This window comes from Notolepis coatsorum (genome assembly GCF_963971535.1).
Source record: "Notolepis coatsorum genome assembly, contig: SCAFFOLD_3977, whole genome shotgun sequence".
In the NCBI taxonomy this organism is placed as follows: Eukaryota; Metazoa; Chordata; class Actinopteri; order Aulopiformes; family Paralepididae; genus Notolepis; species Notolepis coatsorum.
In genome coordinates this window covers 2501-15560 of record NW_028172670.1, presented here as the reverse complement: position 1 = coordinate 15560, position 13060 = coordinate 2501, and the positions used below count along the sequence as shown (strand labels likewise).

Here is a 13060-nt window from a genome sequence, read left to right as displayed (position 1 = left end):
GTCTAGTGTGGAGTTCAACAGAGATAGTCTAGTGTGGGTTCAACAGAGATAGTCTAGTCTTGGGTTCAACCAGAGATAGTCTAGTCTTGGGTTCAACAGAGATAGTCTAGTCTTGGGTTCAACAGAGATAGTCTAGTGTGGGTTCAACAGAGATAGTCTAGTCTTGAGTTCAACAGAGATAGTCTAGTCTTGGGTTCAACAGAGATAGTCTAGTCTTGAGTTCAACAGAGATAGTCTAGTCTTGAGTTCAACAGAGATAGTCTAGTCTTGGGTTCAACAGAGATAGTCTAGTCTTGAGTTCAACAGAGATTAGTCTAGTCTTGAGTTCAACAGAGATAGTCTAGTCTTGAGTTCAACAGAGTTAGTCTAGTCTTGAGTTCACAGAGATAGTCTAGTCTGAGGATTGCAATCGTCACTGATTAGATACAATTTTGATAAAATCTTTATTTAACCAGGCACACCAGTTAAGAATAGGGATGCATCCATAATTTATATATATATATTTTTAAGTATTATAATATAATAATAAATATATGTGTGTGAATGGGAAGGAAGACGGAGGGGATGGTGATGATGCAAGGAGTACAGGTACCAAAAGTGGACGAGTTTAAGTACTTGGGGTCAACAGTCCAAAGTAATGGGGACTGTGGGCAGGGAGGTGAAGAAGAGAGTGCAGGCCGGGTGGTGCGGGTGGAGAAGGATGACAGGGGTGATCTGCGATAGAAGGGTACCAGCGAGAGTGAAGGGAAAGGTCTACAGCAGGGCAGTGAGACCAGCGCTGACCAACAAGCAGGTGGCGGAGCTGGAGGTGGCAGAGATGAAGATGTTAAGGTTATCTCTGGGAGTAACAAGGTTGGACAAAATCTAAAATGTCTACATCAGAGGAACGGCCCATGTTGAGCAGTTCGGGCAGAACGTGAGAGAAGCAAGACTGAGATGGTTTGGACATGTGAGGAGGAGGGAGGTGGGGTACATCGGGAGGAGGGAGGTGGGGTACATCGGGAGGAGGAGGGAGGTGGGGTACATCGGGAGGAGGGAGGTGGGGTACATCAGGAGGAGGGAGGTGGGGTACATCAGGAGGAGGGAGGTGGGGTACATCGGGAGGAGGGAGGTGGGGTACATCAGGAGGAGGGAGGTGGGGTACATCAGGAGGAGGGAGGTGGGGTACATCAGGAGGAGGGAGGTGGGGTACATCAGGAGGAGGGAGGTGGGGTACATCAGGAGGAGGGAGGTGGGGTACATCAGGAGGAGGGAGGTGGGGTACATCAGGAGGAGGGAGGTGGGGTACATCAGGAGGAGGGAGGTGGGGTACATCGGGAGGAGGGAGGTGGGGTACATCGGGAGGAGGAGGGAGGTGGGGTACATCAGGAGGAGGGAGGTGGGGTACATCAGGAGGAGGGAGGTGGGGTACATCAGGAGGAGGGAGGTGGGGTACATCAGGAGGAGGGAGGTGGGGATGGAGCTGCCAGGAGAGAGGAGGAGGGGAAGGCCCAAGAGGAGGTTTATGGACACAGTGAAGGAGGACATGCAGGCAGCGGGAGTGACGGAGGACGACGCAGAGGACAGAAACGGATGATCCGCTGTGGCGACCCCTGACCCCTGACCCCTGACGGGGAAAAGCCGAAAGAAAAAGAAGAAGATAATATGATAATAATAAATAACAATTCAGTACATTTATATCTATGTGGTAATAATTTGTTACATTTTGTTTCACTAAGTTAGGAAAGTAATGTTTTAAAAGTCAAGCCTGATGTTGCCTTGCACAAAAGAATGATCCCAGTCTCTTCCACACAGTGAGGCCATACAGTTTATTAATTGAACAATGGGTATCGGATCGGTACTCGGTATCGGCCGACACCCAAAGCCCAGGTATCGGTATCGGGGCTGAAGAAGTCGGATCGGTGCGTCCCTAGTTAATAACAGATTCTTAATTATTAAGATTGGTATGATTTGTTCATTTTTTACCATGTGGCATTTTTCAGACTCGTTCTCTGCTGGGAGTGTTTGAGGAGGATGTGGCGGCCATCTCTAACTACACCTCCCAGCTGTACCAGGCCATGCACCGGATCTACCATGCACAGGTACACACACACACGCGCACACACACACGCACACGCACACGCACACAGATCAATTTACACTCTCACACACACACACACATATTAACTGTGTTGTTGTGTTTGTCCAGAATGAGCTGAGTGCGGCCACCCACCTGACCTCCAAGCTGCTGAAGGAGTATGACAAACAGGTAGGAGGAGCTTAATGTTTTGATTTGATTTGATTTTTATTTGTCTCGAACATAGAAACATAAAACATCATCAAAAAAGACTATTTCCATACAATAAGTGTTCGAGAAGGAACAGGGGGAAGTAAAACAACTTATCAAGCCCTGCCCCTTCCTTACAATATTTGACATTATAATTTAATAAAAATAAAAATAATATAACAAATAATAAAAAATAAAATAAAAGTACAGTTTTTTTTATATATCCAAATATCCAAATGAGAAAAAATAATAGGGTCACATTACTGCTCAAGCTCCTCTCTCTTATGTGTCCATAAGTGCTTGTTTATAGCTACCTTTAAATGTATTGATATTTTTGCTTAATTTTATATTCGCATCCAGACCATTCCAGAGTGATACCCCACAAACTGCAATGCACATACTTTTAAGAGTCACATGATACACAGGTAGGAGGGGCTTAATGTCACATGATAAGCAGGTGGGAGGGGCTTAATGCCACAAGATAAGCAGGTAGGAGGGGCTTACTGTCACATGATAAGCAGGTAGGAGGGGCTTAATGTCACATGATAAACAGGTAGGAGGAGCTTAATGTCACATGATAAGCAGGTAGGAGGAGCGTAATGCCACATGATAAACGGGTAGGAGGAGCTTAATGTCACATGATAAACAGGTAGGAGGAGCTTAATGTCACAGAGCTGTTCTCTGTCCACGTCAGACTGAGGGCGGGGTCCACAAAGAATGGATTGCACGGTGCTAATTGCACCCTTACTTACAATCACTATGAATTGAAAATGGGGGGACCCTGATGTAAACAAGACAAAAGTATTTCTCTGGTCTGCATCCCCTTAACAATTGTGTGTATTGAGCCGTACTGTATTGTACCCATTCTGCAATCTGTTTATAAAGTTTTCAATCAATCAATCACCTGCGCGGTATTTCCTGACTGTGCTTCTGCCTCATGTTATGTTATTTATAATAATGTCAAATAAAGTCATTCATTCATTACTTCTTACAGACTTCACTCCACTAGTTACACAGTGCAGCTTGTATTGTCATTGAGTCTCTGCATCACCCAGTATTTAAATTAGTGATGCACGATATATCGGCCACCGATATAATATTGGCCGATATGGCCGTTTTTTTACACACCGGTATCGCTCCGATATCAAGATAAGGCCGATATGGGCCGATATAAAAAAAAAAAATATGTTTTGGCCTTAAATAGTTTCAAAATATAGTTTCATTTCTGAAAAAAATAATAAATGCGTTTTGGAAAAATAGCTCTTTTATTTGATTATCATAAAAAAGTGTTTTCTATACAGAGATATCGACATCGGTAAATATCGGTATCGGCCAGAACAGCAATATTAATATCGGTTATCGGTATCGGCCACAATTTTCACATCGGTGCATCACTAATTTAAATACATGCTCGTACTGAACACTTCTTAGTTTGGTTCTGACGCCCCTGTCTTGTGTTTTAGCGTTTCCCTCTCGCGGGCGATGATGAGGTCATGAGCTCCACTTTGCAGCAGTTTGCAAAAGTCATTGATGAGGTGAGACCACACACACACACACACGCACACACACACGCACACACACACACACACACACACTCGTATACACACACACACACACACACTCATATACACACACACACACACACACACACACACACACACACACACACACACTCATATACACACACTCATATACACACACACACACACTCATATACACACACACTCATATACACACACACACTCATACACACTTTCTGCCCTCTCACTTCCACTTCCTACATATTATAAATATATTTGACATCTTTCTCTCTCTCTCTCTCTCTCTCTCTCTCTCTCTCTCTCTCTCTCTCTCTCTCTCTCTCTCTCTCTCTCTTCTCTCTCTCTCTCTCTCTGTCTCTGTCTCTGTCTCTGTCTCTCTCTCTCTCTCTCTCTCTCTCTCTCTCTCTCTCTCTCTCTCTCTCTCTCTGTCTCTGTCTCTGTCTCTGTCTCTGTCTCTGTCTCTGTCTCTGTCTCTGTCTCTGTCTCTGTCTCTCTCTCTCTCTCTCTCTCTCTTCTCTCTCTCTCTCTCTCTCTCTCTAGTTGAGCTCCTGTCATGCAGTCCTCTCCACTCAGCTCGCTGACGCTATGATGTTCCCTATCACACAGTTCAAAGAGAGGGACTTGAAAGGTACACACACACACACACACACACACACACACACACACACACACACACACACACACACACACACACGCACACACACACAGGCTGCCTCATGTTCTGGCAACATATTTAGGCTAAATACGCCCTCGTTTTATTAATGTGTATACAGAAACAATTCTGTTGCTTTTGTTGATAATATGAATGAATTTCATTGATAATTGTGCTGTAATTTCATTTTCTAATAAATATGCATGATCAAGTTCGACAACGTCTGCTTTTATTTGGATATTCCTTTATTCCACGTTGAAATGACGCGATACATTAACACTTTGATTGCCTAAGGCTAAATTCATGAATATACCATCTGTTGCCAGCTCTATTTGTCTATGGAGAAGGTCCCCCTTCTTTGCAGGGCTATAACTTTTTAAATTCTATCGCTAAATTGCCATTATTAGGGCCCATTCAATGTCCTATATGTATTGTTCAGGGTGTATGAACGTTAAACTTTTTCATTCACATATTCATACTAAAATATGATCTAAAGTATAAGTATGTTTTCATCTCTTTCTGCAGCTTTCTCCAGAACGTGATTTATAGCCCAAAATGCATTATATTGATGATGAAATACAGTTTGATGGCAATCGGCGCGATATAAAAAATTCCAACTAGACATGGTTCTAGAAGTTACTACACGTCATCTGATGTTGACCAGATGGGTGAGGGGGCGTTTATAATTCCGTGGGCAACATTATACCATTCATCTAGTGTGGGTCATATGTTCATCAGATCAGTTAGTATAGGAGACATTGAAAAATAACGCTGAATCTTACCGTATCTTCCTCGCACCGTTGGGCGATGAGCGTGGAACAGACATTTTCCTATTATGGGATGTAGAAATATCGGGTCCATTTCCAGCTTGTATAGTAGTATATACGTCCAAATCATGTTGTTTATCGAGTTATTGGCAACGGATCGCTATGTATTGTGACGAGCTAGAGTGCCGGAACCTATACCGAGTGCCCGGAAGTAATATGGTTGAACAGCACATCGTCCAAGTAACTTCCTCTTTGGCGATTGCGCCGATCGGCCACCAGATGGCGCTCTTGAACCGCTAGAGGGTTCAGTGGGGCTTTTTGGTGGGTCTCAGGCCAGCGGATGGGAAATATGAATCCGATCACAGATTTTTGAAATATTGATATCAAAGACGAGTTACGGCGTCTTCGGCAACTTGAGCATGGCGGGGAAGGACGCCTAAACTCGTCTTCTGGCAGTTAAAGTGTTAAGTGTGGGGTTGCCAAAGAAATTCCTAAATAAAATGGGGTCGTGGTAGAAAAAAGTTTGAGAACCCCTGCTGTAGAGGCTCCACCCCCTCTCTGCTGTAGAGGCTCCACCCCCTCCCTGCTGTAGAGGCTCCACCCCCTCTCTGCTGTAGAGGCTCCACCCCCTCTCTGCTCTGAACACCAGGCTGCCTCCTCATCCTCTAGAGCAGGGGTTCCCAACGTGTTCAGGCCGGGACCCCCGAAATAACTGTGTCAGAGAGCCGCGACCCCCACTATTATAGGAGGTAAAAAAAACTATTTATAATATTTAAAAAAAAAAATTAATGGAAATGTATGGTTGAAACATGCAAACGTTCAAACGCACACACACTAATAAGCATTGGAGGCTTTTAACCAGAGCCGGACTGGGGAAATCATTCAGGCCAGGAAATATAGTGCGAAATATAGCCCCAGTCAGGCCACTTTTTAAGCAGGGGGTCTGGGGGTCCCCCACCAGGTTTCCTGCATTCTGGTGCAGGCATTTTTTTATTTGTACCCTTTAAATACCAGTGTTTGTGATGGCATCACAAATTATTGTTAAAAAACAGGCTAGCATTATGTATGATTAGCAACAACACTGATTTGGATGGGTTTCAGTTTTTTTTTTATGTCAGATTGAAAAAAATACAATCTTTTATTCAACTTCAGCACTGATCATAACACCACATGTTCATTTTATAATTCTAACCCTTTAAATGCCAGTGTGTGTGATGGCATATATAGTTAGTTATTCTCTCAAATTAGGCTAATCATTATGGGTAAATAGTGGCGCTCTATAGTAGAGGCTCTCATCCCTCTCTTGTTTAAATGTCTGTTATTGTTTCCAGAGATCCTGACTCTGAAGGAAGTATTCCAGATATCCAGCCATGGTGAGTTACCACCATCCACACACCACCTCAGTGTTATGATCATAATAATAATAATGATAATAACAACATAACTTTTGTTGGTATGCTCATAATAATAATAAGATATATGTTGTGTATGTGTGTAGATCATGACACGGCGATCAACAGATTCAGCCGACTGTCCAAGAAGAGAGACAATGACAAGGTGAAGTGTGTGTGTGTATGTGTGTGCGTGAGGATGTGTTTACATTAGGGCTGCACGATTAATCGAGAAAAAAAATCGCGATCTCGATTTATAGACCTATGCAATCTCATTTCTAAATTATGACTATTTTTTAATAAATTTTTTCTTTAACACTTTGGCTGCCTAAGGTTAAATTCATGATATACCATAGATTGCCAGCGCTATTTGTCTATGGAGAAAGTCCCCTTCTTTGCAGGGCTATAACTTTTTAAATTCTATTGCTACATTGCCATTATTAGCGCCCATTCAAAGTCCTATATGTATTGTTCATTGTGTAGCAACGTTAAACTTTTTCATTCACATATTCATAGTAAAGTATGGTCTAATGTATAAGTATGTTTTCATCTCTTTCTGCAGCTTTCTCCAGAACGTGATATATAGCCCCAAATGCATTATATTGATGATGAAATACAGTTTGATGGCAATCAGCGCGATATAAAAAATTCCAACTAGACGTACTTCTAGAAGTTACTACACGTCATCTGATGTTGACCGGATGGGCGAGGGGGCGTTTATAATTCCGTGGGCAGCGTTATACCAATCATCTAATGTGGGTCAAATGTTGATAATAGCAGTTAGTATCGAAGACGGTAACGTTACACGCTGAAACTCACCCCAGTCTCCGCGCGCCGTTGGGCGATCATCGTCGAGTAGAAATCTTATCATTATGGGATATATTTTTACCCGGTCCATCTCCAGCTTGTATAATGGTATATACGTCCAAATCATGTTGTTTATCGAGTTATTGCCAATTGATCACCGTGTAGCGTGACGAGCCAGAGTCCCATGAACTATAGCGAGCGCCCGGAAGTACTACGGTCGTCATGACAACCTCTATTCAACATCCTGTTTGGCGATTGCGCCGATCGGCCACCAGATGGCGCTCCTGAACCGCCAGAGAGCTCAGTGGGTCCTGCTGGTGGATCTCAGGCCAGCGGAGGGGACATATGAATCCGATCGCAGATTTTTGAAATATTGATATAAGGACGACGTAACGCGTCCTCCGGCAACTTTAGCATGGCCAGCAAAGACGTCTAAAGACGGGTCCCGGCACTCAAAGTGTTAACCCTTTAATCGCCAAGGACGACTTTAGACGTCATTGCTCGCCATGCTTAATCTGCCAATGACGTCGTACAGCGTCTTTGAGATCAATATTTAAAAAATCTGTCATGGCAATCATATTTCACCCACGGAGACTTGAGACTTGCTGTTGATCTCCTCTCAACTCTCCAACGGTTCAAGACCACCATCTGGTGGCCGATCTGCGAATCGCCAAAACCGGAAGTGACGCGCCGGAAGTGGTGCTCACCCATATTTCGTCCGGCCACTCGCTATTGCTAGCGGGAATCCATCTTGATACACTGGATAGCGATCCGTTGCCAATAACTCGATAAACAACATGATTTGGACGTATATAGTATTATACAACCTGGAACTGGACCAACTAGATCGACATCCCATAATAGCGAACTTTCTGCTCCACGCTGATTGCCCAACGCTACGAGGAAGCTGCGGTGAGTTTCAGCGTGTTTGATTATTATTATACATACACACTGCTCCGATCAACATATCACCCATACTAAATAAATGATTTAACGTCGGCCACGGATTTATAACCCCCCCCCCCCCCTCCAGTCACCAGCAGATGATAAGGCATGACGTGTAGGACATTGTACAATTGAAATTTTTTATCTGACGTCAATCGGTATCAAACTACATTTGATGATCTAATATATGTATTTATGGCTATAACTCACGTTCTGCAGAATGCTGCAGAAAACGATTAAAACATATTTATACTTTAGACCGTATTTTAGTATGAATATGTGAATGAAAAAATAGAACGTTGCTACATCCTAAACGATAGATACTTGACGTTGAATGGGCCATAGTAATGTCAATTTAGCAATACAATTTAAAAAGGTATAGCCCTGCAAAGAAGGGGAACATCTCCATAGACAAATAGAGCTGGCAGAGGATGGTATAAGGATGGATATAAGCGTGGCAGAGAAAGGGTTAATTTTAATTTTTTTTACTTGTTACTTAACTTTTTTAAATGATGACGATTCTGACTTGAGTTATTTTGTATGTTACAAGAGACTTTTAAGTTTAAGTCAAGCATTTTCATGTTATGTTTAAGTTTAAGTCAAGCACTTTGATATATGTTATGTTGTCTGTTTAACTCATTCACTGCCAACGACGAGTATACTTGTTATTGGCCGCCAATCGTTGGACGCCAACAACGAGTATACTCGTTATTTGATCGTTATTTCTTTTATTCGCTATTTCCATTCATAATCCATCCAGGAAGGCTAGTGTTACCATAAGGAATGAGTCTGAGATCGCAAAAGTCCAATACCGCCACCTGGTGGTATGCGGCCGGTGTTGCACTTCCTTTGAGACTCTGTGTATGGGGCTGTGCGTTGATGAAATGCCTCCGGGCGGCCTTTTCTAGTAACCTGGATCAAGGGCTTCACCTGATCGCATTGAATAGTTTTCAGGACCTCCGATTCATTATGCTGTGGTGGGTTATATCATGGGCCAAATGGACATACGATCTACCCGATGGCAATCAAATAATTGGAATATTCTTTTTGGAATCCCACCGGCCACAGGTAAGAGCAATTGAACGTCAATTCCAGCTTGATTGTGCCTTGTTTTCATAGCCATCGCCCTGATCAACGTACGTTGTTGTACTAACGAATGCCGTTATTGACAATCAATTAATCAGAAACGCCCCCCCCCCCCCCTTTCATGCATTCATGATGGAACATTATATACCGATCATATGCATTTGAATTTTTTATTGTAGCGTGTATAGGGACGAAATGGCAATGGATTAAGTATCATATACATCGTGGGCTATTACTAGCCTCCCAGGAATTACCCTAAACCGCTCTAAAACCATACTTATATTCACCACGGTATAAAACGGGAATGTATGGATGGAAAAATTATTTCTTTTTCATATCTTGAACGATAGAGACTCGATGTCAAATGGGCCATAGTATTGCATATATAGCTATAAATATAGCCCTGCAAACAAGGTGAGCGACTCCATTGGTTTAATGCGTGGCAGCACATAGCCATATCCCGTTCCCAGCGTGGCATAGAAAGAGTTCAAGGAAAACTCCAACATTTTGGGAAATTTGCTTATTTATCTACCCTGGAGTTAGACAAGAAGACACATACTTTTTAGGCTAACGGTGCGCGTCTTCCTACTCCTACTGCACGCACAGAGAAGAAAAAACGTATGTATCTTAACACTCCAACATTTTGGGAACCCTGGAGTTAGACAAGAAGATGCGTACCTTTTTCTTCTCTGTGCATGCAGTAGGAGTAGGAAGACGTTTGGAACTAGGCTAATGGAGGAACCTACTTCCAGTGACTGACGCTAAGCTAGGCTAACGGTGCGTGTCTTCCTACTCCTACTGCATGCACAGAGAAGAAAAAAGGTATGTATCTTCTTGTCTAACTCCAGGGTAGATGCCAAATAAGCTAATTTCCCAAAATGTTGGAGTTTTCCTTTAACACATTGTGCGCCATAAAACGGCGTAAGTCGTTATTGCCCGGCATGCGTTGAACGCCAACAACGGCGTAAATCGTTTTTGGGATCAATATTTCATTTTTTCGACATGGCATTCATAATTCATCCAGCCTCCCTCCGGACTGCAGCGGCACCCTGTCTGAGATAGCAACGCCTCAATACCGCCACCTGGTGTATGGTCGGGCGAGTTACACTTACGCCAAAACCGGAAGTGGCGATCGGTGCGTCGAGGAAATCCCTCCGGCAGTCATATCTTGTTACGTGGATCCAGACAAACACTCGAGTGCATTTGGATCGCTTTCGAAACGCAATAATCTATATGATTTCGGCGTTTATTGCGCCATACAAACCGGAAATGGATGTAGGAGATCGACGTCAAATAATTGGGATCTTTTTCCTCCAGTCTCATCGGCGAACGGTAAGAGGAATATAACGTTATTTTCAGCCCGATTGTTTATTCATTTCACTGCAAACCATCTGCTCAACATATCAACCCATACTAAATAAAGCCGTTACTGACGATCAAGGAATTATAAACGACCCCCCCCCCCTTCCTTCACGCATGATGAAGCATAATGTATACCGATCATATACATTTGCATTTTTTTATATAGCGTGTATAGGAAAGAAACGCCAATCGATAATCTATCATATGTGTCAGGGCCTATAACTAGCGTTTTTTGGAATTACAGCAGAAAAGCTTAAAAACATACTTATATGCTAGACGGTATTAACACAACAATGTATGAATGAAAAAATATAACGTTCCCACATCCGGAACGATAGATAATCGATGTTGAATGGGCCATAGTAATGCAGACATAGCTATAATATTTAAAAAGTTATAGCCCTGCAAAGAAGGTAAACATCTCCATAGGGTTACAGTGCTGGCAGACTGGGTATAATGATGTTAAGAAAGAGTGCAACAAATGATTTTATTGAAAAAAAATAAGAATCGCGTGATTAGAATCGTGATCTCAATTCTTAAGAGAGAAAAATCGTGAATCACATTTGAGCAAGAATCGTGCTGCAGCCCTAGTTTACATGATGTTTTAATGAACGTCTCTCAGGTGAAGAGCGAGGTGATCGAGGACGTTTACACGTCCCGTAAGAAGCAGCACCAGACCATGATGCACTACTTCTGCTCCCTGAACACGCTGCAGTACAAGAAGAAGACGGCGCTGCTGGAGCCCCTGCTGGGGTACATGCAGGCTCAGGTAGGCCCCTCTGTTGGAGCCCCTGCTGGGGTACATGCAGGCTCAGGTAGGACCCTCTGCTGGAGCCCCTGCTGGGGTACATGCAGGCTCAGGTAGGACCCTCTGTTGGAGCCCCTGCTGGGGTACATGCAGGCTCAGGTAGGCCCCTCTGTTGGAGCCCCTGCTGGGGTACATGCAGGCTCAGGTAGGACCCTCTGCTGGAGCCCCTGCTGGGGTACATGCAGGCTCAGGTAGGACCCTCTGTTGGAGCCCCTGCTGGGGTACATGCAGGCTCAGGTAGGCCCCTCTGTTGGGGTACATGCAGGCTCAGGTAGGACCCTCTGTTGGAGCCCCTGCTGGGGTACATGCAGGCTCAGGTAGGCCCCTCTGTTGGAGCCCCTGCTGGGGTACATGCAGGCTCAGGTAGGCCCCTCTGTTGGGGTACATGCAGGCTCAGGTAGGACCCTCTGTTGGAGCCCCTGCTGGGGTACATGCAGGCTCAGGTAGGACCCTCTGTTGGAGCCCCTGCTGGGGTACATGCAGGCTCAGGTAGGCCCCTCTGTTGGAGCCCCTGCTGGGGTACATGCAGGCTCAGGTAGGACCCTCTGTTGGAGCCCCTGCTGGGGTACATGCAGGCTCAGGTAGGACCCTCTGTTGGAGCCCCTGCTGGGGTACATGCAGGCTCAGGTAGGACCCTCTGTTGGAGCCCCTGCTGGGGTACATGCAGGCTCAGGTAGGACCCTCTGTTGGAGCCCCTGCTGGGGTACATGCAGGCTCAGGTAGGACCCTCTGTTGGAGCCCCTGCTGGGGTACATGCAGGCTCAGGTAGGACCCTCTGCTGCCGACACCATGACTGACTGAATGAAAACGTTTATTTAAAATGGACACCACAGCAGGGCGGTCAGGTGGCGTAGCGGAGATTGCGTTTGTCACCAACCCCCGGAGACGCTGGATTCGCCTGTTCGAATCCAGCTCACAGCTCCCGGCGTTGTCACCAGCTTGGCTGGCCGTTCACACTAATACAATTGGCTGTGTTAGAGGGTGGGAGAAGCTGGGGGGTGGGTCCGGGTCGTTGTAAACAGCGACTCCTACAGTTTGGTCGGGGCGCCTGCTCAGCGCGGATAGGATCTAAGGGAGGTAGTGTGATCCTTCCACATGTTACACCCTCTCGGGAGAGTCCGCGCTGCCAGGTGAAAAGAAGCGGTTGATTGGCTAGACGTGTGTCGGAGGAAGCACGTGATAGCCTCCACTCTCCCAGACCGACTGTGGGGGGTAAGTGTGCAGCGACCAGGAAGGGGATTGGGAATTGGCATAACGACTAACATTGGGATGGGAGAAAATCGGAGGAAAAAGGAGGGGGGGAAAAGATAAAAGATAAAAGAAAAAAGAAAAGAAAAAATGGACACCACAGCTACAGTGGACCAGCCACAGTGGACCAGATGCGTGTTTATAGCACAAGTGCTAGTTTTCAACACACCATGTCAATGACTTACAA

General features: G+C 44.8%; 1 protein-coding gene across 1 annotated transcript in view; it reads left to right on the top strand.

Moving 5' to 3' along the window:
* Positions 1 to 1982: 1982 nt before the first annotated feature.
* LOC311247998 (DCC-interacting protein 13-alpha-like) overlaps positions 1983 to 13060 on the top strand; it is a gene marked incomplete at both ends in the record, with an annotated part of 13207 nt that continues 2129 nt past the window's right edge. The window contains 7 exons of the mRNA XM_084338965.1: positions 1983 to 2081; positions 2189 to 2248; positions 3730 to 3801; positions 4348 to 4435; positions 6558 to 6599; positions 6725 to 6783; positions 11440 to 11586. Coding sequence (XP_084195091.1) covers positions 1983 to 2081; positions 2189 to 2248; positions 3730 to 3801; positions 4348 to 4435; positions 6558 to 6599; positions 6725 to 6783; positions 11440 to 11586 — 567 coding nt within the window. The remainder of the gene's footprint in view (positions 2082 to 2188; positions 2249 to 3729; positions 3802 to 4347; positions 4436 to 6557; positions 6600 to 6724; positions 6784 to 11439; positions 11587 to 13060) is intronic.